The sequence below is a fragment of the Capricornis sumatraensis genome, chromosome 4 (genome assembly GCF_032405125.1).
Source record: "Capricornis sumatraensis isolate serow.1 chromosome 4, serow.2, whole genome shotgun sequence".
In the NCBI taxonomy this organism is placed as follows: domain Eukaryota; kingdom Metazoa; phylum Chordata; class Mammalia; order Artiodactyla; family Bovidae; genus Capricornis; species Capricornis sumatraensis.
In genome coordinates this window covers 59,777,615-59,805,504 of record NC_091072.1, presented here as the reverse complement: position 1 = coordinate 59,805,504, position 27,890 = coordinate 59,777,615, and the positions used below count along the sequence as shown (strand labels likewise).

At 36.6% G+C, this 27,890-nt stretch overlaps 1 protein-coding gene across 1 annotated transcript; it reads right to left on the bottom strand.

Moving 5' to 3' along the window:
• Positions 1-2,153: 2,153 nt before the first annotated feature.
• On the bottom strand, positions 2,154-23,477 carry ALX1 (ALX homeobox 1). The gene is made up of 4 exons (XM_068972077.1): positions 23,252-23,477; positions 19,882-20,186; positions 16,762-16,890; positions 2,154-2,474 (listed from the first exon to the last, which is right to left on the bottom strand). The coding sequence occupies exons 1-4, from the start codon at positions 23,475-23,477 to the stop codon at positions 2,154-2,156; spliced, it is 981 nt and encodes a 326-aa protein (XP_068828178.1).
• Positions 23,478-27,890: the final 4,413 nt, after the last annotated feature.

Sequence of the window (27,890 nt, the reverse complement as noted above, 5' to 3'; positions counted from 1 at the left end):
TAAAATGTGAAGCATGATTGAGGAGTATAAACTTTAGGCAAGTGTCTGTCCACAAAGATTACAAACTCATCAAGAACAAGAACTATGGATCCGTTACTTATTTTATTATCCCAAATAGTACTTCACACACTGTAGGTGTCAAAAAAACCCGTGCTGATTGAATTAAACTTATACAAGAACCGATGTAGAACTTCAACTAAAAACATATTATTAAATTGAAAGGAATTGAGTTACAGAAGCCCAACTAATTATTAGAATATAATGAGGGTAAAAACTTAGAGAAGGAAAAAATAAGATATGAAGTGAAATTCAAACCTGATTTAAGAGTTTTATCTCTCACTTTAATTAGGCAAGGGACCCTAATTTTCAATTATGAAAGAAAGCTGGAAAAAATGAACATGGACACCACTGAGTGGGGAAATTTCTGAAAAGAAAATCTTACATTTTAGTTCTAAGTTTTAGTTCACAAATTTCTACTGACCACATACATGTGTGTATTAGAAGTCATTCTCTTCTAAAACATGAAGGATATTTAACAGCTGCCTAAACAACCCTTGAACAAAAGCTCCTGCATGTAAGCATAATTCTCAGGGCCAAAGTTGCACAAGTTTGTCTTGGGAACAAAACTAAAAAGAGAGAACACAAAAGTCATAAAGAACAGAGTGATTATGAAGTCAAGGAATGTTTGTTTAGGACATCACTCATCTCTATCATCTGCCTAATTTAAAATTTTATTACAGAAGATGTCTAACTGCTGTAAATATCTTCCCACTAGAGACACTTACCGAATTTAAGTACTTTCTCTGAAATTTAATTTTAAAAAATCAGTTAATCTTGTCCTTTAGCCTTTAGGACTTCCATTCATATCTCTAAAGGCTGTAGGAACCACAAGGAAGATTCTGAGTACAAAGAGCAGATGGTGCTCTGATCCAAGTCATGGAAGTCATCTTCATTTCAATTAATTTACTTTGCCTTTATGAACTTAAGAGTCTTTCAAGGAGGCTGACATTTCACTCATCTGAAAAAGCCTGGAATGTGACAGGGGAAAGGGAGGAGAAGTAAATCAAAGGGCTTAGCAGTTTTCCAGATGCAATGTATTTTTCTTTTCTTCTTTTCCACCAGAAATTTGAGAGGCTGCTGACATTTTAATTCCGTGCAAAACCACAGTAGCAAAAAATGTGTACAGCTTCTATGTCAAACAAACAAACACACACACGTGCACTTGGACATACTCATGATACAAATATACATTCCAATTTGCTGTTCCTTTCAGTGAATATTTCTTTGAGTGTATTTATTAGATGTTTGTGTGTAGTTTCACCGACCCCATTCTAGTTTAAAAGCAACAGCAGATTTTGCAACTTTCCTTTTCTCTTCTGTGTGATAACTAATCGCTGAGGCCATGCTGGCTTGTTCATTAGAAAAGATACTATTTATATAAACTGTTCTCATAATTGTACTTTTAATCATATCAGGATATTTCAGTTATCACCTTTAGCCACATGGTTTCAGGAAACAATGCCCAAATATTTCATGCAAATGCTGGTCATTTCTGAAGAGCTCTTTTTTCATTGCATGGAAATTCACTAAAACATCTAGAGGTAAAAAATCTTCGAAGCCCATAGATAAATTCGCAGCAACAGAGGATATGCCCATTATGCCTTGGAGCCAGAGATGGAAAAATGGCAGTTAACTCCCCAAAATACCCTGCTTCAATATTTACCTGACAGCTTCAGTATCTTGACATTTTCCCCAGTGCATTTCCTCCTTTTTCAGATATTATTTTACAAGGGATTTCTTGTTATACAGAACTAACATAAATCAATCTATAACAGAGGAATTTGTTTAATACATTTATTCTTTTAAGAAGTTGCATGATCATATTTCATTGATTCGTACAATAGAAAGAAAAATCTTACTACTAAAACAGAGTTTGTGGAGATGGGTGCATGGTAAACCTATTTAGTCTTTTCAGAGGTTCATTCTTAGATTTTAATGTTAAATAATAACAACTATTCATTTAAGCTGGTCTCACTGTATATCTTGACCTTTAGCAATTCCACACACAGCAGCTTATTGTGGTATCCATTAAATAGGAGAAATAAGAATGTTTTATTTTGCCATTAAGAGAAAAAGAAAAAGAGTACTGTATGTTACATGGCCCATGAAATATTGGCAGTGTGCTCCTTGGCTTTCATTCGAAGAACAGCGATACTGGAAGACCTCCTTTCAAACTCTGGCTTTGTTTCAAATGCATGTCCATTGGTAGCCCCGGTAAGAAGAGAGTCAGTGAAAAAATTGTTGAGGGGCACGTGGCTGAACTGGTTCTGGTGGTTTGAAAACCCTGTGTAACTGGAATCTGTCCGAGGCGAGTGAGAATAAGGTGTCATACACGAGGAAGTGTCACGTGGTAACATGCATGAAGTAACCACAGAACCACCACTTGCATTTCCTGCCCACAAATTGTTCTGAATCTGGAATATATAAAACAACAAATATTACATTTATGGGTTCTCACTTTTGTTCCTTACTTTCAGGAAACTGAATTTACAAAGTTTTGCTAGCTGTTCTTTGTCTGCTCCTATTGGGTGGCTATAATTTCATTCTGAGTACATCAAGCAATTACTGAAAAATAATTATTTGAAAGATTCTTCTAGTTTGTCATACTGGAGTGGATCACCAAACCCACACACCTGACCACATAAAATACTCTCAATACATGTCAATCTCTTGAGGAGTCTTTTTACAGTCATGACTTTTAAAATGAAATCTGATTTAATCATTATTTTTAATCAATTCATGTGTTTAGAAAAGTGATTAAAATATGATTCAGTTTAAATATACTTTTCATCTTTCCAAAGAATATTACACAATTGCATTTTTTTTTAATTTCCATAGCTGACTCAGTGCGGTATTTTTCACTGGAAACCAATGCTGATACCAGGCTGGTTGTTTTTTAGAGATATTTTTAAGCAAAATTTATTTTGGAAAATGTTTACTGTTTCATTGTTTTTCATTCCCTCTAGTCTTGAATATCTCTGTGAATAGAACAATTATATACATATTTTAAATATTTATCCTATGATTTATATATGATATAATGAGGTTACAGCAGAATTATAACCTGTAAAGCAGATTTAGAATTCTAAAATTTGACCAATACCCAATAATGGAAGCACAACTGAGAAAAATACTCAAGTATTAGCAAAAATACTATCTGAATAAAAATTAAGTATGAGGTAACAACTTACATAAGATTGAAAACTGAGTTATCACTTGTGCCCAAGAAATTCACAATCATCACATTAAATCCCTATAGGAAACATTTCTATATTGTGCAGTATTATCAGCAAACACAAATTTCTTTAAAGTTACTAGGATACAAAAGAAACACTAAGTCAAATTTGTATAATATGAATTTTTAGGAGGCATCTTAGACCAGCTATTTAAACAAGAGCAAGGAAAGTGATCACACGTACTACTGAGAAGCAGAGAGAAAATCGTGACAAATGGCAGGAGGAGGGAAAAAGCAAGGAAAATGCTGCTTGGTATAGCACAGTGGAGAGACACAGCCTTGGAATACGAAATTTGAAAATGTATGCCTTTTACAATATTATTACACTAGATTTAGATTTATACTAAAACATAACAGCAGTATATATATTAATCCAATCTGGCTTTCTTTCTTTTTTAAAATCATATTAGAATACAATAAACAATTACTTAACACATATAGAAGAATAGTTTTCTTATATTTCTTTTTACATAGAAATTTCAGTCTACTACTGTAGCCTCCGGTATACTCTTACAAAACTCAAGCTTAAGCCATACTTTTAAAGACAACTTATTTTCAATTAATATCCAAAATATGTTAATGAATATTCTAGATTACATTGTAGAGACGTTACTCTGTAACTCTGAAAGGGCCACTTAACCACTTTCAGGACTGAACAAATATCATCCTTCAGGTGGGGCTTCAATGATTGGCAAGATGCCCATGTCAGTGTTGTTTTTAAAACAGTTCTTTATGTAAGTATTTTCTAAGCTGCTTTAAATATGCCAAATCTGTGAGAGATATCTATAGACCTCTATCTAGCTATGTAACCAGCTGTCCATCATGATTTTCATACTTTATCAATCTTTAAATTGTCGTGGGCTATGCTGTTTAAATTTTGGCTCATCCTACTATATGTACCCCACTTTACCCAAAACATGATGATTGGTGTCAGTGATTGCTGAGCTATGTATCTCAAACCAACAGGAGGGGATGTTAATGTCATTACTCTGTCAAACTAGTTCTTCTAACTTGATCTGGGTGATTTTCCTCTGACATTCAATCAAACATTGTGCTACACTGAAAAACCACAGTCACATGTCTGACAAAAGGGCTTTCAGGAAATGAAAGTGAACTTGCTTGCTTACTTTTGAAAAAATAAATGCAAGGCAAGATAGTGGTGGAGAAAGACTATTTAGGCTTTATGTTTATTAAAGGATTCCTCAACTTACAAAGCGTGTTGCTAGAAATTATTATTGAACTCATCTACTTGTATTCCAAATGCACAGAAACATATTTAACAACTAGGTAAAAAAAAAAAAATGAGAGTAAAAGCAAGGAAGGTGATCTATGAATTTAAATAAGTATTTTCACCCTAAATGAATTTAGGAAAATCTCTCCATTTTCTATGACATAAGCAAATATTGTTATTTTGATCAAAACGTCTTACCTCAACATGATCAAGCAAGTAAAATGCATTATTTTTCATAAAACAGAACCTACAGAAAGGTCTTCTGAACAGAACAGATTAATAAAGCAAGTTACTAACAGCAATACTTTAGTTTTCCTGACCAGTGAAGCTGTCACACACTTTTGCTGATATGCCCGGGTTCCATGATCTGTGTCTCTCATCTCTTTCCTGTCTTTCTTTGATTTTCAAACTTCTGGCAAGTTTTCATTTGACTTTGGGGATCTAGATGGTTTCTATATTACAGTTGGATGCAAATCATAAAAAAATAATATCCCCAGTGAACAGAGGTCCTGCTTCCTTGGAAGCATTTCCTCTGGAGGTGTCAAACATCTGATGAGGACAATCAAGCCCATGCTCAGGATATCTAATAGTTATCAATTAATGGCCACGTGTCAAGCATTTTGATTAAAAGCATGATGACTTCTGAATTGTTCCAATAAAAAAAAGGTATATGCTTTTACTATCCCCATTTCGTAAAAGGTAAAACTATAAAACACAGAGTTTAAGAATCTCACCAAAATTGGATAACTCTCAGGGAGGAGGTCAAATCTGAACCCCGGAAATCTTATGAAATGCTACAATGACATAAAAACTAGTCTTATGAGTTGAAATTATTTACTTATTCACAATCCCAAATTTGTATGTATTTATAAATTCTACTTTCTGAAAGCAAAATTCCCAATGATCACTCACAACTGTTTCTCATCCCCAGGCTTGACACAGTACATGATAAATCCTTAGTAGACATTTATTAAATACTGGAAAATCTCTAAGAATATGAAATTTGGACTGATTCTTCTTGAAGATATAATCAAAATTTTGTGGACAATTTATGCTAACATATCTAAATTTTTTTTCTCATGATTTGAATGTCAGAATCACCATACTACACAATCTTAACAGAAATCATGAAAATTACACAGCTAGAGACCCTGTTGACCCTGTACCTTTAGGAAGGTAATCTTTTTTCTTTTTTGTTAAACACGTATTATCTTATCTTCTGGAGATTCTGATTCATTAAGCAGGTAGTGTAGCTGAGGGGCTCTGTACTAAAATAATGGCAAAGATGATAATGGGGCTTCCCAGGTGGCTCTAGTGGTAAAGAACCCACCTGCCCATAAAGGAGACACACGAGACGTGGGTTCAATCCCTAAAGATGGCAAGACACAAAAGCAATTCAGAACATCAACTAGGATGAACAAACACTGTTGAAGTCCAATTTCCTTCCAAATGCAAAAAATTCTCGTACATTTTCAGTTATGTTCAATTTCTGTGATAAGAAGCTCACCCTGTTTTTTTAAAAAATATTCCATTCCCTCCTGGGGAGCTCTGTAAAAAGGTGTAATTTTCCTCTATTTCTTCTATTTCTGTTCCTTATACAGAATAAGCAGCATCCTTCTTACATGAGAAAATCTTCAAATATCATCATGAGATTATTACACAATCATAAGTCTCTCTTCTCTAAGGATTCTTCATATTGATTTCCAGACAGTATCATTCTAGCCACATTCCTTTGGATGTTTGGATGTGCTGGAGGTTGCCAATGCCCTTTCACTCTTATAAACATTCAGCACTGACAACAGAAAATAATATTCTAGATGTTGTCTGATCACTGTGGGGATAATCTAGCAGGTATCATCTTTGTTCTAGATCGTCTGCTTCTATTAATGTCTGAAGAAGTAATGTGGTTTAAACAACCAAGTTGTTTGAGCTTGTAGTTTAATAAATCTACCACTGTTCAGGTGAGCTCCTTCTGTGTCTCCTTCATTCCACTCTTCTAAGTGGTCATTTTAAAATGATGTGCTAGGATCAGGAAGTCATATTGTCTAAAACTACATATTTAACAACAGAGAAGTCATACAAAAATCTTACTCTCTGACTTATTAAAAGAAATACTATATTTGCTGTTAAATTTTGAAACGAAGGAACATTATTTTTTCTACGATCACTACTTATCTTTCTAGTATTTCTTTATACTGGTTCATAGACACTGCTACTGCTGCTGCTGCTAAGTTGCTTCAGTCATGTCCGACTCTGTGTGACCCCATAGACGGCAGCCCACCAGGCCCCCCTGTCCCTGGGATTCTCCATTTAAGAACTGGAGTGGGCCGCCATTTCCTTCTCCAATGCATGAAAGTGAAAAGTGAAAGTGAAGTTGCTCAGTCCTGTTGGAGTCTTAGCAACCCCATGGACTGCAGCCCACCAGGTTTCTCTGTCCATGGGATTTTCCAGGCAAGAGTACTAGAGTGGGGTGCCATTGCCTTCTCCGTCATAGACCCTAGCACTAAATAAATTTTTGTAAGCTTTTAACTGTATAATATGCAAGAGATTTACAACCAGGAGCAATGTTATTAAATGCCCGTATTCTTTTTATATGTGCTTTAAAAAAAAGAAAAGAAAAATGGAAAAAGAAAGATTGTCTGTCTTTACATTTTTTTCTTCTTTGTTGTGTTTAAAAGAAGCAGATAATCTAAAAATATTCCATGTTTTAATGTGGTTCACAGCATTTTTTAAAGTTCTGGGGGTATGTTCAAAGCATTGTCCACAGAATTTAGCCAACTGCCTCCCATTAGCATGAAAGAAAGTTTAGCTGACTTACTACTCGCCACTTTGAATGTTTGTCCCTTAATGTTTTTCTAATCAAGTGAAAACCTTGTATATTTAATTATTCCACAGCTTTGAATTTTGGAGGAAAAATTTTTTTTTTGTCTGATTCTTTCCAAACAAATCATTTAATGTTCACCTTCCTTCCAAGGAATTAAAAGCAATAATAGCTAAAAGGAGAGGGTTAATATGTAAGTATACATACATATATTAAGAGTTCTTCACTGTGTATCTATATATGTCATGAATTGATGGAACAGAGTAAATCATGGATAGGAAATCATAAACCTCATTTACCTTCACCTTAGAAAACTTGATATAGATATATTCTTTACATAACCAAAACTAGAAAGAAAATTTAGTATGCTAAATGTGGTATATATTTCTAATGTATTTTCTGATTTTACTGTAGTGGGGAGTTTTTCATACTTCTAAAAAACCTCTTAATCTCAGTTTGTTATTTTTTCCCTTAGTTGCAAAGTAGCATGATGTGTAAAAAAAGATCAAATACTTTCCTGATTTATATACTCTATATCTCAATGTTATGGTATTTATGGAGATATTAGCCTATGGAATTTAATTTGGATTTAGTAGAAACACTGAAAAAATGTGAGAATATAGGAGTAATTTTAGAGCATTCTTAATTTTAAAGCATCTCTAAAGCCAACTAAATAATTTTTTTCCTACTAAAATAAGTTTACTTAATCTTACTCCTCCTATACATATAGACTGTTTCTTTCTGCCACCAACATTTATATGTACACGAGACACACACACACACCAGGATACACGTATTATCCTATACTCATACGACCTTCACATCACAGCCCCAACAGTTCCCTGTGGGAGTTAAAAGGCTGCTATGAAAAAATTGAGAGCAGGGATTCACAAAGAGGTATTTGTGAGGATGTTATAGCAATAGTGTCTTTCCATTAAAATAAAAAAGTTGATTTTGGCTTTTCCTGTTTGACAGAAGGCTTACTTTTATTGACTACTCTATTATTCTATACTTACTATAAAGATTTATTACCACATTATCACTATAGAATTTACCAGATTTTTATATGGCCTCTTTTAAAAAGGCAAACATCACTTTTTACAAAAGTAGTTTGACTTTTTAAGAGACCATTATGTTCTTTATTAGCATATCCCCCCTTTAAAATTCAGAGGGATAAAGTATTAATAAGAATCATACGCTTATTAACTTGCAGATATTTTTAGCTGTTGGGACCTTAGGGTCCCATTAACTTTTCTAGTAACTACCTCAGTAGGCTTCTGGCAAAGAGAAAAGGGTATAGGTGTTTTTCTAAACAGTGAATTTGCTACCAGTGAATAAATAACATACACTGAGACTTTGTGTACCTGGGGAAAAAAAATCCCAAGTTGATTTAGTCACACAGTCAAAAGATAAATCTGAGCACATCTAGGTACTACTTGAGATAGAAATGAGGGTACGTTTTCATCAGAGCCCTCTTACTAGATGTAATTTTAACTAAATATATATATATATACACTAAGATTTTGGAGGAATTAATTTCAAAAATTTTAAAAATGTGTTTTAAATGCATAGTATTACTAAGTTGAAGTGGTCAGAAAGTGTTTATTCATCAGAAAAGGATCACATGTTAATTGTTCATTGCTACTTTGAGTTCTTAAATGAAATTTCATCTTAGAAATGTATATATGGATTTCAAACAGGAGGAATGCCTTTTCTGTTAAAAAAAAAAGACTATTAGATGTAATAGTCATGTGAGACTAACAAACTGGAAAGAAATTTGCTATACAGAAAAATAAGTGTGTATCTCTTGTTAGTGTAAAACTTAAAGACTATCTCAATTAGTCTCATAAGCAATGTTAATGTCTGTAAATTTCCAGAATGATATCATATAAATATTGTTTAAATTTTGCATTATTCAAATAATATTTGAAATATGCTCCAAATAAAAGATATAGGAAACATTAAGAACATCTTTCTTTCCCTTTACTGTCGAATGTGTTCTTAAATTTTAAATAGTGATCATTACAAAAAAAATTTTATAGGAAATCTCAACCTACATACCTTAAAATGAAATCATAGCACTTGGCAATTGCTATTTTAAAAAAATATTTATCCAGCAGCAATTATCAATTGAAGTATTTTCCAATTATTTGTCACTTTATTTTTCACCTATTTTAATGCATGCATGCTAACTACTGTTGATTCATGAGTGCCTAATTCATTTTTAATGAGAATTTAACTATTTAAAAAGTTCAGAATTATAAGAAACAAAAATTATAAGTTTTTTTTGTAAATTATAACCTAAAATGTAAATCAAGTATGGAAACACAAAGTATTTATACAGTATATTTTTAATCTTAGAGTGTTTCACAAGGTGTCATATACAAGCTTCCAATTTATTTCTAAAATCCTGAGTCAAGTTATCAATTATATTCATCTTATATTTGAGTTAACTCTAATTTGGAATTTTTTTTTGTTATTTTAAAATCACCTGTGCGTTTGCACTAAAAAGTCTATTTAATGCTCCATAACTTAGAATAAAAATGAAAACTCACAGATGCATGTGGTTTAATAAATGTGGTGCACATACAATTCTGGATTAAAGTATATCCTGAGGTTCACACTACCAATAATGGTTTAAACTGCAGGTTTTAATCCAGAAGTTCTCGTAGACTCTTCAGACTTGGATGCTTAATTTCCCCCCTCCTTCTTCCATAAGGTAGTTTTAATATGTATGACCTAGTTTTAACTTTTACTTTTTATTATTTTGATAATCTACTCAATTTATTGATTTACTCTTTCCTCTTAAAATACAAAATATGTACAACCAAATCAGTTAAATACAACACTTAACAGTGTTCACTTAACTAAAAGCAAAACAAATTAAAAAAAAACAGCTAAGTTATTACTGTCTTTAAATCACATTAAATTTGAATATTACATTTCAAAAATAAGTCTATTTTCATAATCAACAATGTGAAAGCACTTTACTTCCAGAGGATATTCTTTACTTCTTAAAAGTATCCAGAATTACTTTCACCAAATGGAAGAATTATTCACTGTCTGTGTCTATCTGTTCCTTTACTTAATACTAACAAAATCTACCTCCTGCTACACATAACTTAGTTTTAACATATCCATATATGTGAAATACACTTTATATGTTTTTATATAAATATATAATTAAATTAGGAATGGTTTTCATTGTAAAGACTATACTGATTTGAATAAATTATATCCTTCTATAACTGTAAATATTTGTGCTTACTATCAGTGATAAATTGTATCACTTGTTGACCTAGTGCTGTTAATACTTTGTCCCTCCATTCATAAAGGAAGTGTCACTGTACTACAATATATGACCAGCTCATTGCTTGTTTGAAAGATATGGAATTACTCATTACACAATGCATCTTGTATAGCTACATTATTAATATTTTTAAAAGATCTTTGGGATCTTTGTTTACTTCAAATACTTGGGAAAAAAACAGAAATAAGTGATAAGAATGGTATTTTTTCTAAAGGTAAAAACTGCTCCAGGTGCCTTTAAATCACTAAACCACAGTGGTTAAAGGAAACAAGCTTCATATTCTTTATTTAGCTTAAGTAAAGGCAAACTTCAAGATTAGGAGAGAAACTTGTTGATAGAAGAAGGTAGGGTAAACAATATCTTCATAATCACTATTTTACAGAAACCTTAAAATTTCCTTTTAAAAACCATATAGCAATGTTTGAAAGAGTATATCTTAAGCTAAAAATACTTTACAGCTTTTCATCTGTTTTTAAATTATTTTAGTGACTACAAATTATCTATAAACTGAATCCAACATTTGCTAGGTTCAAACTCCAAGTGGCATATATTTCTAAAGGCATCAATTAAACAACAGAAAGTAAAAATACTACATGGGTCTTTTTTTACATTTGGGAAATAAATATAATTATGATTCCACTATTTACTAAGCAAAACCTTACTGAAAATTTTGGCAGGAAAACTTTCAACCTTTCTTTTGAAATTTTTGATGAAAAAATATTTTCCAAGTGAGAAAATAATTCTGGTGGATTAAGAATATATCCAAATTTTCCTAAAACTACCATATTTATTTGGTCATTCTAATTTAAAGAAGAAAGTGTATTTAACTGAACTTGTTCTTTCCTTGGGATCCCCAAATAGTAAATTTACTCACAGAATGTATTGATTTAAATACTGCAACAAAAAGGGGCATTCAAACCACTTAGCTACTTCTCTACTGCAGAAAAAAAATTAATAATGACTAATAGCTATTAGAGAATCATGACTATTTATTGAGCCCTCATTATGTACTAGGAAATACTTTGCATAAACTATTCTAATTCTCACAAATAACATATGAACTTCTATCACCATTTTATAAATGAAATGTTCCTAGCGGTTAATTTATTTGCCAAAGGTCTAAAAAATCTATTAAGTGGCATAGTCAGGATTCGAACCCACAACTACCTGATTGTGAAGCCCGGAGTCATACATTAATCCATGGCTCACCCCAAATCCCAGGATTTAGTTCCACAGACTATTTAGAAATCATTTTAATCCTCTCCATGACAGAAAAAGTATCAACATCTTCATCTACACTAAGACCACCAACTCTAGTACCAACTGTACCTCAACTTTACAAATAAAGAATCAAGATCAAGGAAGTCCAGAGACTTTTTCAAAGTCACCTAGCTAGTAAATGATTAAGTTAATGTAAGCTTAACCTGAACTAAACTAATGGCGCAAAATAAACACTTCTTCTAAGTGTGAAGGCTGGCTATAATCTTTCGATTGGTCATGTCCGACTCCTTGCAACCCCATGGACTATACAGTCCATGGAATTCTCCAGGCCAGAATACTGGAGTGGGTAGCCTTTCCCTCTCAAGGGAATCTTCCCAACCCTGGGATCGAACCCAAGTCTCCAGCATTGAAGGCGGATTCTTTACCAGCCGAGCCACAGGAGAAGTCCAAAATCTTTCTATAAAATATGTGCAACTTAACAAAAAATATTTTATTCACCAAAAATAATTATTTTAAAGATGCTTTGGTTTTAATAAATTAGAAACACATTAGAATCTAATGTTGATAGATACTTGCTTGGTTCTTAAACTCAAGGACAAAATTATGTGAGTCTCTTTTGGTGTGCTAGATATAGTCTGCATCAAGAAAATGTTTGCAGAATTTGTAATACCTAATTTGCAATCTGTCTAGAAAGCAGGAGATTTTGTCTGGATCATTTGTATAACCTCTGTGCCTAGAACAAGACCGAGCATGTATCTGTTTGATAAAATGCAAAACTATAAAATGAAAAAACTCTGGAAGAAAATGAATTAAGCTGAAAGGGGTCTGCAAAATCTTTCTAGTCTATTTCTTTCAAAGAGGAAAAGTTAGCTGCTTAAGACCACAAAGCTGGTTGAGAGCAGAGATTCAGAAACCATCTGTTTTATTTAAAATAGACTAATTTTGTTTTATAATGTACTCCTGAAAACTGAAGTGAACCAAAACTTTTTTCACATCTATTTGGTGTATATATAATTTGCTTAATACTGTGATGATACAATGTGAGTAAGAACTGAATCATCTTTTAAATACTTTACATCCTAAATGGTGTGGCAGACATTTTTACACAATCCACCACAAGGTCGGTGAGAAAGTGACGCATTGACTGAGGGAAAATTGAGAGGAGGCTTCCAGGTTTAGGTGAGGGAAAGGGAATTCAAAATAGAGGGAAACAGATTTAGCACAAGCAATGAGACTCTCTTCTAAAGTATCAGGTAATGGAGAACATCGAATAATTTAATTTAGCTATACTGTATTGACAAATGGTAACTGATATTGTGACCCAAAGTAGAGCTTTAATAAAAAACACTACTATTTTCACTACATCAAAATATACTACCTTTCATCACTACTGACATCACAGTACTCATACTTTTATTCGCTTTCAAACATAAGCAAGTTTTAAAAAAAGAGTATCTTAGTCTAAGAAGTATCTACATTTTTTAAATGTTTTATTATTTAGGCATTTTTCCTTTCCAAAGTAAGGTGATGTTTCAGGGTCAAAATTGAACTATTTCAAGACTCAGTGTTGGTTTAAGGAGAAAATGTTGCATAAGGAGCCTGGGACTCCTGAACTCAAAACACTTGGGCTCAAATTCAATGAGTTAATGGCTATAAGAAGGAAGCCTGGCTTAAAACAAGCCCTCAACTGGTAGTTACTATTTTTACTGTTACAGCTGTTGTTACTACAGTGTAATGAAGACCAGTGAAAACAAAGTATTTATAACATTTTAGAAAGTATTAATTACTATTCATAAATAAACATTATATGTTTTATATATAGATACTTTATGCTAGGTAAGATTATGATACAAAGGCTTACTATTATGAGCGAGCTGAAGGAGATCATTTTCTAAACCATTTCTGGTTTTGATGTATTTCTGCGTATGCTTTTGCTTCCCTGCCAAATTGCTAATTCTTTATTTCTGTCCTGCCGCCAACTTTTCCTAGTTCCAACTTTTTTGTAATTAATAATTTTTTTCTGTAATTAGTAACAGTAACCACATTCAATGTCTTATTGCACTGAGTTGGTTAGACTCTTTCAATTCCTATTTTTCCCATTATAAACTATTTTCAAGCCACAAGATTTTTTTTTTTCTTTTTAAAAAGCAGTTTCCTTAGGCTGAGTCTTGAGACATGACTTTGGCATAGTTATTTTTTCAAACAAACTAAAATAAAGTCAACCACATATTTTTAACTGAAACAGAATTTTCCCCTGACTTTCTTTAATACCTAGAGTGGGGAGTAGCAGACACTTGATTTCAGAATTTTTGGTAACCAAATATTAAATGACTTAGCAATACAGAAAAGTACTGTGGATTTGACAGTATTTTTATTATTGTTGATGAACATACTGTCAAAATAACTTCAACATATGATATCTGTGTTTCCACATTTAAATTTTGAGATGGTATAACCAAATATACATAAAAATTATGGAGAACCCACAAAGAGAAATTAGTGCAAAATTCTATTATCTCTGAGGGGAATTTTTTAAATTAATCCTTTGTTGGCGTGAAAAAGACCATCAAATGTATAATTTGACCATACCATTTCCTTTCCTGCTTGAGCAATACTAGGTGACCTCATTCTGCTAACTGCTAATATCAAAAGCTATGAGGCACAATAACATAATGGCAAGATAATTTTAGGGGGTGACTAATATTAAGGGTGACTAGTTACAATGTATTGTTATATTAAGTTTTTACACAGAGCTTAATTGGTGTAAGGCCCTATTCTACACATTTTACGATATTCTAAAGAAGAAAGGGGGTTAGCAACAAGGCAACTAAGAGCAAGGAGCAGAAAAGTGCAAAATAGAAATAGGAACAATGAAAGGAATGAAGACTGAAATAAGGTGCAAAAAAGGTACGCTGCAGTCAAGTGTTGTGAGAGACTTAGCAGTTAGACTGCTTAAAGTCTACATGGAAAGAATTCACAATTTGTGACTTTATTATTTCTAAAGTCATCACAAGTAGTTTAAAACTATGTAAAGTATATGCCATCTCTGTTATTTTTCTATTATTTCACTGGTTGGCAGTGAACATTTTCTGCTCCCTTGAACTGAACAGCAGATCTGAATAATGTGACATAAGTCTTATGCTCTTTTGCTATTAATCATTTAATCATGTTACTTACCCTTAAGAGCCACATTGCCTCTGCTTAAATCTGAGCTTTACTACACTAATAAAAGTGAGGAAATATCTCACTTTCATTAGTGGCAATAAATACCTCGCCTCTCTGTGCCTCAGTTTCCACATATAAAAAATGGGAATTAATATCACCTACTGCATAAGGTTACTGCGAGGATTAAATGAGTTAATAAATGTACACTGCTTAGAACTGTGACTGACGGAGAGGGCTATGGTCTTGTTAACAACTAGGAAAACTGCAGTGTCTGCTCCCTTGGAACTTACCGCCTAGAGGAGAAACATCCTTGCAGCATTTTGCTTAAAACTCAACTAGGACACTCAAAACATGTGCTGATGGTAAGTAACCAGGGGATACACATATTTTTAAAATAGAAGAAAATATGAAGGAACTACTTTAAGATAAACTTTCTCAAGTAAGGGAAATAAGATTCCTCTTAAGGTATGGGCCTTTATTCAAAAGGTACCCGTATCACTGGTCTTTAAGGAAACTGCAGTGGCAAGGCTTAGCTGTACCAGCCCTTTAAAGACCGCCCTGTAAGGAACCACTCACGTGATCATGGACCAGTTCTCTTTCTTAACTCATCTGGGTCTGGTTTCCTGACTTTTAAAATGAAGGAACTAGGTGACCTCTAAGGCTCTTATTCACATATAACATTACATTAATAAATTTCATGAATTTTTATTCATGGAGGAGTGAAAGTCTCAAGATAGATTTTTTTCAAATCATGAAAGGTACAAGAACTCAAAGACAGCATGAAATTAAAAGACTGAATTCATGCTCACAAGGTATGAATTTACAGTTGAAGAAAATGAATATCCTTAAGTTTGGGCTATGATGATTTGTTCACTGGACTATCAAAATATTCCATCAGTATATGTGTTACATATTCATTTTCCAAGTAGTCTCTTACAACACACATCATTAAACAATAAGGAATTAAATAACAGATGGCTTGTTCCTTCTAATACACATATTCTTTATGTAGCAAATACAATTCTGAATGTTATAATTCAGTAGCAGGAAAAATTAATATCCAGTTACAAAAACAAAATATATTTATGTGCATTACAAAGTACGAAAAAACAACCCTCTCCAAATTAAAAGAAAAAATTAGAGGAAAAATTTTTCTAAATACTCTTAATGAGATACAATTTAAAAATTAGGTCCAGAACTAATTCTATACATGTTTTAAGTCACAAAGGGATAAAATGTTTCCTTGAAACAGTAAGCAGTTTCAAAGCTGAAAAGACAACATAGGAGAAAAAATAGTTTTAAGTGGAACTGAAGGTTTCATCAGCCACATTTAACAGTAGGTTATGGTACAGTTCGTAAAAAAAGAGCCACAGAGCCTAGCAATGTTTTATGTATTTTAAAAGTTAACAAAGGGAGTAAATCCGAATTATCAAAATGCAGACTAATTAAGAGACATATTATTGAATGATGCTACTTAAATTGTTGCAATGTATACCAAAGAAGAGACCTTGAAATATTTCAAATGAATGGCTCTGGAAAAAATAAATAAAAATAAATATTTTAGCAAAATAAAATTCTAACAAACATGGAAACAATTTTTGGAGATTAAAATTTTCATTCTTAACTATTATATTAGATGTGATAAAGCTTACACTAGCCCTTTTAAGAATATACAAACCACACTTGTGTATCTCAGTGTTCTGTGCAATTTACCATACCTGTGGATAGCTGTCAGTTCTTGGCAAAACTGATATGTCATAGGTGGCAGCAAAATGGCTCTTAGCTTGTTGGATCTGGCCATAACGTTCTCTTTTTCTCCACTTGGCCCTTCGATTTTGAAACCAAACCTAATTTTTTAAAAAAGTAGAATTTCAGCTAAGGAATAGCTGGTAATGCAAATATGATGGTCAAAGACGTTAAATCAGAAAGGTAAACCAGGTCAAGAAAATTACAAAAGCAGAAATGTTTTTATATTAGAAAGGGATCCACAAGTTTTACTTTCTATTTTATTTTACCCCGATATGATAAGTGCCATGTCTACTAGGCAATACAGTTTAATAGAATCAGACAAGATGTTTTCAAAACTTTATTTAATATGTCTGAGCCTCTATTTTTTTTACTTATGGAAAATAAAAAAGAATTAGATGCTTGAAGATTCCTTATATCTCCAAATGATCATAGATAATAATCCTCTCTCAGAGAATGCAAGTCTGAAAGACACTCATAACTTTTTAATTTGGGGTTATGTATATAACATGAACTCAGCCAATCTATAACCAAATTAATATCTAAGTCTGTCAAAACAATTATCTTTAAAACATGTCACAAAGTGGAGGCTCTTTTGGGCTGTATCCAGACTTACAAAAACTTAGAAAAATGTAAACAAACACATTACATCTAAAACATATGGCACCAGCAGAAAGACAATGATTATTTAGAAGCAAACTAGTAGGAGTACATGTTACATTGAGTATGATAAAGATTATGGGTAAAATGGTATCATCTGAAGCTGAACTATGGTTTTAAAATACACAAATTGTTTATAACATAAATTATGTCACTTATAAGATTTTCTCTTATAGAAAATGCTCACAAAATCTTAAAGATAATTTCTCCAATGTAAAATACTTATGGATAATATAAATTTTAATCAAGTGTCAAGAAAGCCTGTGTATTAGTATGGCCTCCACACAGTTCCTAAACTATTTTCCAAATTTCTCTAACTAATTATATAGTAGAAACATCTATTCTATCATCTGTCTTCCTCAGAGGGTTAAATATTAACCAGCTCACACTTGTAAGATCTCCAGAATCTTCACTTTAATATTTTAGGTATTAAAAGGTTATACAGAAAATTAAATTCAACATGTATAATTTGATATATAATTTACATGAGCAGCTTTCTGAAAGCTGTTTAGTCTTCAGAGAACTGTCCTTCAGAATACAAAATATTTAGGAAAAAAAGCTGAAAATGAATTATAAAAATGCACAATGTAAAAAAGCATTTCACTAAAATTTATTTGAACTTTTTATGCTTTTTTGTATTCAATTCTACTCTTTTATATCTTTTCCTTCACACTTATGGAGACATGTTAATATTCAGTCTGGAGTGTAAGCAAGTATTGCAAATTTAAGATGGCAGTTTGAACAGTTCTCAGAAGAAGGCAAAGAGAGCTACCTGTTCAGATGGTTTCTTAGAACACTGCTGGTGTGTATTACCCACTATATTCAGGGCTAAAGACAACATTAACAACAAAACAAAGCAAAACACTTTTTTATTTTCTCCATAGACAGGCACCAAGAGCATACTAAGGGAATTTAGTAATGAGGGCTTTTTTCTTTAGAAGAAAACCTTGACAATCACTTTAAAATAGGTGCTGATTACCACTCTTATGCAAAAAGCAAGGAAACTATCTGAGTAAATTAGGTTCAGGCTGGCTCTCTGTGCCTATTCTTAGAGCAAAATTAACCAGCACTTGATGAAATGTTAAGGGGAAAACACACTTTGTGCACAGCTGATCATCTATGTATAAACATATTTTTCTATGGTTATGAGTATAACTAATTTAAATATATGAACACAAGACCAAAAAACACACGGGTAGGGTTTGTGCTACCGCTTGACAATTCTCAAATTCTTTCTTAGGACTGACTTTCTGCATATTTACTTCCTGAACTAAGATAAAATAATCATTTGTCTCTATAAACTAAAGCAAAAATCCGCTGCTTGTTACTCCTGCGCCACCAGATGTTGTCTTTAACAATGTGTAAGAGACTTACAATGGGTCAGTCTTCAGAAGGAATACTATTATTCCATTCAGAACAAAAATTTATTTCTTTATTCTAGTGGTTTATGGAAATTGCAAAATTCAGTATTTTTTTTTTAGAGTCGTAAAAACACACAAAAAGAAAAAGGTCATTCTCCTGAATTAGTCTTACTTGCGAACTAAGAAAATTGTTTAAAACTATCAGGGCTAGGAAAAATAAAATACGCTTAAGAGGTAGAGTTTTACCCAGCATTTTTGTTTTTTCAAATTATTAAAAAATTTAGTATACTGAATCATCTAATTTGATAATTTGAACACATTTTACAGATATAACAATTGAATTTATACATTTAAAAGTTACTTTTAAGATTATTATTCCTACTGCTTTTGAAAAAAATCATGTAAGTTATCCAGAGTTTTAAAATTACAATGGAAGGCATGTATTGACAATTGCTGGGACGAGAAAATTGTAGATGTGCTTATACAACTTTTCTTTAATTATGTATAGTGAAAATAGTTTACAGAATACCTTACAGCTGAGAGTTTGTGAGACTGTTGTTTTTTTGTTTTATCATAACTCCAACCTCGGTAAAATTATAGATGCTTATGGGCCATTATACAAATAACTTACAAATCTAAGGTATATAACCCAAAAAGAGCTTTATAGCTGATAGAAAAATAAAATATATGAATTACTAAATTGGAGAGCTATGGTTCTGGGTTCTTGTCCTTTAAAGCTCACTTTTTGAAATCAGAGATTTGTTATCATATTCCGTTCTTTTAAAATAATCATTAGCTTTTATGCCTAAGTAATAAGTCAAGTTCTTTTCTCTTAGGCTTGTGTGTGAGTTGTTAAATCATTTGCAAGTAAACAGTAATTTTAGTAGACTTACATGCCTCTGCTACACTGTTCTCCATCTTCAGCAGGAGAATCAGTTTCTGCCTTTGTGGTAAAACTTTGGAATAAACTGTGGTAAAACTCTGTGGCAACTATGGAATCATTCTAACACTACCCCCCAACCACCTCCCCGCTCCGAACACACACAGCCTCCAGCCTTCACTGGCTCCTACCTGGACCCTGGCCTCAGTCAGCTCTGTCCTCAGAGCAAGCTGTTCTCTGACATACACATCCGGGTAATGGGTTTTTTGAAAGACCTTTTCCAGCTCCTCCAGCTGCAGACTGGTAAAGGTGGTTCGGTGTCTCCGCTTCTTACTGCTGGATACGTTGCTGTCACATTTATCCCCAAGTTCATCCAGTTCTCCCTTCTCTGGGATCCCTTTCACGGGAGACAGCCGGAGACTGTTACAGTTGTCCATGGCTCGATTTAGCTCTGTGTGAAGAGGCTGTCCTTCTACTTTAGTGATCCCATAGTTCACTGCGCCCAGAGAGGGGGAAAAACAGTTCTCAGCATTGCAAAACACCTTGATGAAAGAATTAAGTTGAAGTGATACAGAGCATCAGGCAGGTAGTCTGTTACGATTTATCGTGCCAGTGTTGATTTGATCATCATATTATCTACTATTGGGTTTCCCTGGTGGCTCAGCTAGTAGAGAATCCGCCTGCAACGTGGGAGACCTGGGTTCGATCCCTGGGTTGGAAAGATCCCCTGGAGAGGAGAACAGCTACCCACTCCTGTATTATTGCCTGGAGAATTCCACAGACTGCATAGTCCATGAGGTTGAAAAGAGTCAGGCACGACTGAGTGACTTTCACTTTATCTATTATTATTAATTCACTTTGGGCAAGTTTAGAATCATCTAAAAATGTGTACATGGAACTTACATAATTTGCCAGCATCACATATAGTTCTGTTTTTCAGGTTTAATGTACTATTTATCCAGATAATTTATAATCAAAGTAGTCAAATTAAAAGATGCTCTGGTTAAAAAAACAAAACTAAATGACCATAATTTTTGAAAAGTGAGCCGAATTTCACATCTTATTTACTCACAGCAGACAAAAGTAAGCTACTAACAGGGCTCAAAAAGGACATTTCGATTTTAAATACTGTCTGTAAACCAAAAGCCATACTCTTCTCAAAGTTCTGTTTCTTCTCCACACAAAACCTATGGACTACAAATTTAAGAAATGGCATTGTTTCTAGTATATTTCCAATATTTCAACTGCATATCATGTCCACATTTAACATTTTAATTTTAAAAAGTGACCTACTAAGTCAAAAAAGAATTTTTCATCCGTTTCTAAAAGTGTTTTTACAGAAAAGGATAACATTTAAGTAGACTTCTTTAGCTTAAAAACTCACTTGGAGTTATCTAAACATGTCAAATTTATGCTTAACTCTTTTAAAACATGAAATTGTCCTAAAATAGAAAGCTTTACTCTTCCTTTCAGTAAAGCACAGAAATTAAAACATCTATTAGAAGATTATAAAGGATATCATCTGGCATTCTGTTTAGGGGTGTTTTAATTTCAGTGATTTCCTCCAGATTCGATTGTGCCCCCCACACAAATATAATGGATACAAATAACGAAATAGGAAACATTTTTTTAAGTCGGCTCAACCATAACAATCATTTCCAATGAACTGCTATACTTTTTTCGTTTTTGTCTATTTTTAAATTCTCTTACAATGTATTTTTAGCTTTTTTTACAATGTATTTTAGCTTTACTTTAGTCATTATACGAATGTATTGCACTCTAGTACCTAGGTAAATCAAATACCCAATTGCCTTTAGGCAAAAAAAATATATGGTGTAAAACTAAATATAAGAGAGAGCCTTGACTGATTAACAAACAATACAGTTTTGTCTCTGTGGGCAGAGTTAATGGGGAACTGCGGTAATTAGCGATGGGGGAGGGGAAACAGGCGTTTGAGGGTAAGGGCATCTCAGGAAAAAGGCAGGAACTTTCCTAAATTTAGCGGACTGCTTGTTGCCTACATTCATTCTCCTTACTTAAAACTTTCCTATTAAAATCCATCCTAACAGTGTGATGTTCTTTTAAAACTTTATAAAGTATCAAAAATCACCTATTTCTCTTATTTTTGGAATCCCGACAATTTAAATAAAATATTATGATTCTTATCCAGCAGTCAACAGAGGACATTTCAGAACCATTTAAAAACAAATCCTGTCCATGGAAATAACTTTATGGATACACTTTAAAATCCCAAAATACAAATACTGCAATACAGACAGAAAGTCAAAACTTCAGTATATTAAAATTATTTTTTCGCGTGTCTAAATAAATGGGACTTAACGGATTTTTCTCTATTGTTTGTTCCTTTATTTTTTTATTTAACCTTGCAAGTCAAAAGTAACTTGCAACGCTGAACAAAATAAGTAAAATATACGAGGCCTTTTTTTTTTTTTAGCTTATTGCGTACTAAGTATTTAGAAGAGGAGCTACTATGAACCAGTGGCTCGCCAGATTGAGAACCTCCATTAAAATAGGGGGCGGGAGGCTTGTTGTAAATATTTCACACTTAATTCGTTTGTTATTTTAAAGCAACCCGCTCCTTACAGCTTAACTGTGGAATATATACAATGATAAGGAAAAGTCTTCTTGGAATTGTAAACTTGCTTTAGCTGTCGCGATCTGAAAAAAATAGGTTTGTATTGGGTTACAAGATAGAAAAGATAGATGGTTTGTTTTGATAACATTTTGACTTTGAGATACTTGGCCATTCAAAGTCGAAGATTTCACCCAGAAGCATTCCGAAAGGCTTCTTAGGCGACTTCTACCGTGGAGTCAGAAAAATCAGACAATACGGAATTCGCGAGTGAGTGATTATATCGGGGATTCTTTGCCCAAAGCTATGTAAAGTGATTTGGCGTTTAAAAAACATTTATGTTGTTGCAGAGCAAACCCAAAGAAGCAGAAATCACAAATCCACAGAAACTCATCTAGTAAGCCTCTAACTTCACAAAGAAAGATATCGTTACGCCTTGAAAAATTTAAAAGAAAAAAAAAAAAGGTTTTTCACCTAAGTTTTCTTCTTCGTGACGGCAGTGACGTCCTCTAACGAGCTGTGATGGATTTCAGCTCCCCCGGCCCGGGGCAGCGCGGCGGGCTCGCAGAGGAAGCGCGCTGTCTCGACTCAATTACGCTCTATTTAGCGCCCTATCAGTTTACGCCCGGGTCCTGGGTAGCGGGACTCCAGGGCCCGTGAGGAACGCGACTCGGCAGCAAAAATAGAACCGCGAGGATGCACCCCAGGGGCGTGGGCTCCTTCCTTGGCTTCTCCCCCCCTACCCCCGCTAAAGTCTGCAGCAGCCCAAACTCCGCTTCCTAAAACCAGCACTGTTCCACTGCCCTCCTCCGCCCTCCAGCTCTCCCGCTCCCCCTTCCTTTCCTTCCTTCTTTCCTTCCTGTTTTCCTTCCTTCCCTCCGTCCTTCTCTCCCTCCCGGTCCCGACCGGTCCCCGCCCTCGGATTTGCGGGTGGGCTTCTGCGACCCCCCTGGAGCAGGGGGACTCACCGCTGCTGTCCTGACAGGGCGAGGTCCTCTCCAGGCGCACGTGATGCTCGGCGCGGGGCAGGGGCCCGAAGGCCTGCACGCATTTGCCCGCCGACGCTTTGCTGTAAAAGGACTCATTGTCCAGCGTCTCCATAACGTGCTCCAACGCGCCTCCTGCGCCCATGTAAAAATCACTGTTTTTACTCGGTGGGCTCTTGAGGGCAAACTTCTCGCTCAGAAACTCCATAATCCTGGAAGGCTGTCGCAGAGCTCCCGGGAGCTCGGGGGGCTGGAGCGCGCTGGGGGAGGGAGCGAGTGGGCGGGAGGAGGGAGGGCCGGAGAGGAGGGAAGGGGAAGCGAGCGCTGCGGCGCCTGGAGCTGCCCGGCTCCGAGCCCTTTAAGACGTCCCGGCTGCAAAGGGGGCACCCGAAGTTGCTTTTATATCTTGAAACTCAGCTGGGCTCCTCGGGCAACCTCCCAGATCTAATGAATATGAAAATAGGCAGGCGACTAAACTCCACCCCGGGCCCCCCCTCCGTCCCCCACCCTACCCCCATCTTCCCCCTACTTACCAGGGCAGGGCGCGTCCAGGCCTAGGTTAGACAGACAGCTCCATTTCAGACAAATGCCAGCAGGGACGAGGCCACAACACTCAGAAACATTGTCGCCGCGACAGTGGACTGGCATTTCGGAAGAGCTTGGTGAGATCGCAAGGCAGTTAACCTTCCACTCCCCGCGCTTTGCGTCCTCCGGGGCCACCCGCCCAGCACCGGGTCCCCACCCCGCCCCCACGCCGGCCACTCACTACCAGAAAGATTTAGAGGCGTCTTAAGAACTTGAAAGGAAGTAATGCTCTAAGGGGCTTTTATTTCATCCGTAAATCGTTTATGTGGAAGATCCACATTAATCCGAAGCCCAAGAAGCCGGATACGTGGGCAGCTATTAACTGGGCTGGCCGTGGTCGAGGGGCCGCTGCTTCTTCCAATCCCGAAGAGTTCGGCGTCCGGGCGCTCTCGGCGCTTACGAACCCGTGGCCTTTCCTTTCTTTCTGGAATGCGGCGGCGTGTGGATGTGGTGGCAATGGGAGAGGGAGGCCGAGCAAGGCATTGAAACCATTATACCAATAGCAACCTCATTTCTCCACCCTCTCCCGCCCTCCCCTTGGTCCACGATTTTATCATTAGATCCAGATTATTTTAACAAACCCCGATAGGAAAAGTGCCTCCTAAGGGTCCTTACTATAGGCCAGAGGGGTTACACAAAGGGGTTTATGAAAGAGGAAGGCGTTCATCGTGGTTTTTAAAAGATGATTATTTTACTTTTAAAGACTCGCGATGGAGTTTGGAAAAGCGCGTACGGGGAGCGACGGGCGCGCGCGGAGCTGGGCGCACTGGCTAGGCGGCGTCCCGGCGCAGGCTGGGCCGGGGCTTCGGCTCCAGCCCGAGGGGATGGGAGGAGGCTGGGGAGCTGGCTGCTCTCTGAGGGCAGTGTAGCGCTACGGGGTGGAAAGCCCCTCTGTTAGGCTTTAGAACTGCCTTTGGTTTCGGAGGATCCCGCCGCGTCGGAGGGAAAAGCGTTGAGTGCCTTGGGCGAGAAAAGGCCGCCATTAGCAATAGGCCTCTTAAACTGGCAAATTTGGTGAAAACTCCCATAAGTTGGGCATTAAGGGTTGCGCCCTCCACGAGAGGCCTCCGCCCGACAGCCTTTCTCGTACAGGCCTTAGCCGCGCCGATGGCGTCTCCCCAGCCCAGCGGGGCAGCAACCCCGCAGCCTTGGGCACACCGGGCACTCCCGATCCTGGCGTGGCGAGGCCAAGCCCAATTCTGGCGAGCCTCCGGAAGGGCTCGGCAATCTCCATATTCTTCAGGGTCTTGGCTGACCTAGGACTCACTGGAGACCGTCTTCGAGGCCACAATGTGCCGCCCAGCCGGGCAAGAACAATGATGGAGCGCCCCGCATCTCAGACTTGCGCCTCAACGCTGCTTTAGAAGCGCGGCGGGTCTTCAACCCAGATCGGGCCGAGTGGACCCCGAACAGGCGGCCCCGGAGCCGCAGCCTCGCTCTCTCGGGACGCTTCTCCGGAGCAGGGGCACGAGATCGGTTAGTTCACGTGGCGCCGCGCCCGGCCTGGTCTAGAGCGCTCACTCGGGTTCCTGCGAGTTCACACTATTCCTGAATGATGTAACTTTTCCTGTATTATTATTACTATCTCCAAAGCCAGACAGCCGGCATCAACCACTAATTGTTAAATCTCCAAGGGGCGCAGTCAAAGAAAAGCTTTCGGGGACTGCGGTGAGGGAGAATTCCAGATTGCACCAAGGCGCAGGAACTCCTAGCATGGCATCCAGGGATGGGAGGAGGGGGCAACTTTGGCGGGGGTGGCCGGGAGGGCAATGCCAAGGAAAAGCTGGCGAGAAGGTACCCTGGAGCATCCTGTCCATGCTTAAGGCGGAGAAGCAGGCTGTGCGCTTCCTGAGCTCCTGCCAGCGGATCCTGGACCGCCCCTGTAGGAACGTTGGATGTTACCTACTCAGTCTTATGCGGGTTGATGATTTTTTATTCTCTTCTAGCCCCTTCTGTACCTTACCTTCAGATGCTCTGAAAGTACTTTCTCTAATAGACACGGGGAGGGTAAGATAAATGGTCGTTTAATAGTTTTTTCAGAAATTCACAGCAGCAGGAACAACGCCTTGCTGATTTGAGGAAATATACAAACAACTCCTAGCTATAAACTTAGTTACATCGTAGAGCTCTGTCAGCTTGTTTATAAATATGCGTCTTAAGAGCCCTAAATTCCCTGAAAAACATTCGGTGTCTCTTAAATAAAAGACATATGATGCAAGCTCTAGAGTACTTGTAAACCAATAAAGGTCCAGCTCGCAGAGAAAACTACAGGAGAGCCAGGATCGACAGCTGCATAGGAAAGCTGTTTCCACCCCACACCTCAACCCCACTTTTGATGGTCGTGGTTGGCGGGATGGATGCAAGGTGTCACCAACCCCACTTAGTATCCCTGAAGCCTCTTGGAAATGCAAACATATTACACAGAATCCCGTATGTTTGGGCACATGTAACCACATGTGCCCAAAACAGAGGGAACAGCTAATGACAAGCTCCCATAACGAATGCTTAATCTGCAGTTTTTGGCAAGAAGCTGGGTCTCTGGTTGCCAAGAGCTGAGTTAAATGGATTCTGAGAGGTTGAGATGCAGGTTATGGTCACTTCACAGCTCTAACCATTGGAGCATTAAATAATAAAATAATACTAATTAAAACAGCAATAGTTAAATGATTTCTGGAAGTCATAAGAAGGGAGAAGAAACTGGAGGCTAATTGGGTTGGAGTCTGTCTCATTCCCCCTTAGATCTACCTGGATATTTTCTTCTTGGTGCTTTGAAGATAACCTTCTTAGAAATTGACCATAGCACTTTGATAAATACTTGGAACTACTTTATTCAGAGGGGACATTGAGCTTTCCTCTTCAGCAGGCTTTAAAAACCTGCTTCTAATCCACATTCCTTATCCTAGCCCTCCCCAGTTCCAACCAGTTAGCATGGCTAGGGCTCCAGGGGCCAGTACTTAAGGAATCATGGCTGGCAAGAGAGACTCAGTTTATTAAACCACATTCTCACTGGGATTTTATTTCAGCACACTCAGTCATCATTCTCAGGCCCTTATTTCCTCCACCTTTCTATTTTGCCTTGGAGAGAACTGTTCGTCACTTTCCATACCTGGAACCTGGGTTCCAAACCCAGGATTCAGCTTGCCATCTTTCATATTAGTCAAGAAATTTACCTGGCTGATGGCACTTGCAGGAGGTGGTGGGAATGGGGTGAAAGTGGAGTAGGAGAGGGGATGTAGGAGTAGGAGACAGAGATGGGAGGACATCCACTTCTTTTAAATCCTAATAAAATTTGTGACATTCTAGGATGCCAGGGCTTTCAGCTCCCTGAATAGAGCTACTGATGCTTCTTCTTCTTCCCACCTTCTTGATAAGGCTGAGGCACAGTGAGTCAGGAAGGAACGGGCAGAGTCCCGGAAAGGAAAAGGAGGAGGGTTAACATGACCTACTGCAGGTCTCAGCCTCTTTGCAACACTGTTTTCTTATTCCTCTGGCACCAAGGATGCTAACACAGTGGGAAGGCTAGTTTGTGAAGTGACTCTGATGTTCCCGATTTGAAGTTACATTTAACATTCTTGCAACCAGTTTGCGGTTGCTGCTGCTGTTGTTAGGTGCCAGCTCCCCAAACACAGTGATTTGGGGTATGTTTAAAGTCTTCTTTATTTAGCACCCTTTAGAGCCTAGAATTAAAGTATCTGAGTAAACTCAAACTAGTTAAAGTCTGTTGAAATGACCGACCCCAACCCCCATTGCCCCACACACAAAGGTAATTCAGCTAAGTCAAGTTCAGATAAAGGATTGGCTGCCAGTTTGACTTATTACATTTAAAAAAATTCTCACGGTCTGAAAGCTGCTTTTGATGCTCCCCTCCCCCACGAGAATATATTTTGGGAAATGAAAAATATTTTGAGTACATGCATCAAAGCAACAGTTTTTGTGTATACCACTATGGTTCCTTTCTCAACTTATTGAGAGAAATATCACACTTACATAGTAATAGTGGGAATGTCAAGATAGGGTTGCAAGAATTCTCATCTTA

What these genes read in the sequence shown, in the direction of transcription:
- ALX1 (XM_068972077.1), bottom strand. Translation starts at nt 23,477, where the DNA reads ATGGAGTTTCTGAGCGAGAAGTTTGCCCTCAAGAGCCCACCGAGTAAA. An exon ending in GCCCTGTCAGGACAGCAGCG is followed by an intron (nt 20,187 to 23,251) that starts GTGAGTCCCCCT and finishes CTCTGGGCGCAG; the next exon opens with TGAACTATGGGATCACTAAA. An exon ending in GAACTGACAGCTATCCACAG is followed by an intron (nt 2,475 to 16,761) that starts GTATGGTAAATT and finishes TATATATTCCAG; the next exon opens with ATTCAGAACAATTTGTGGGC.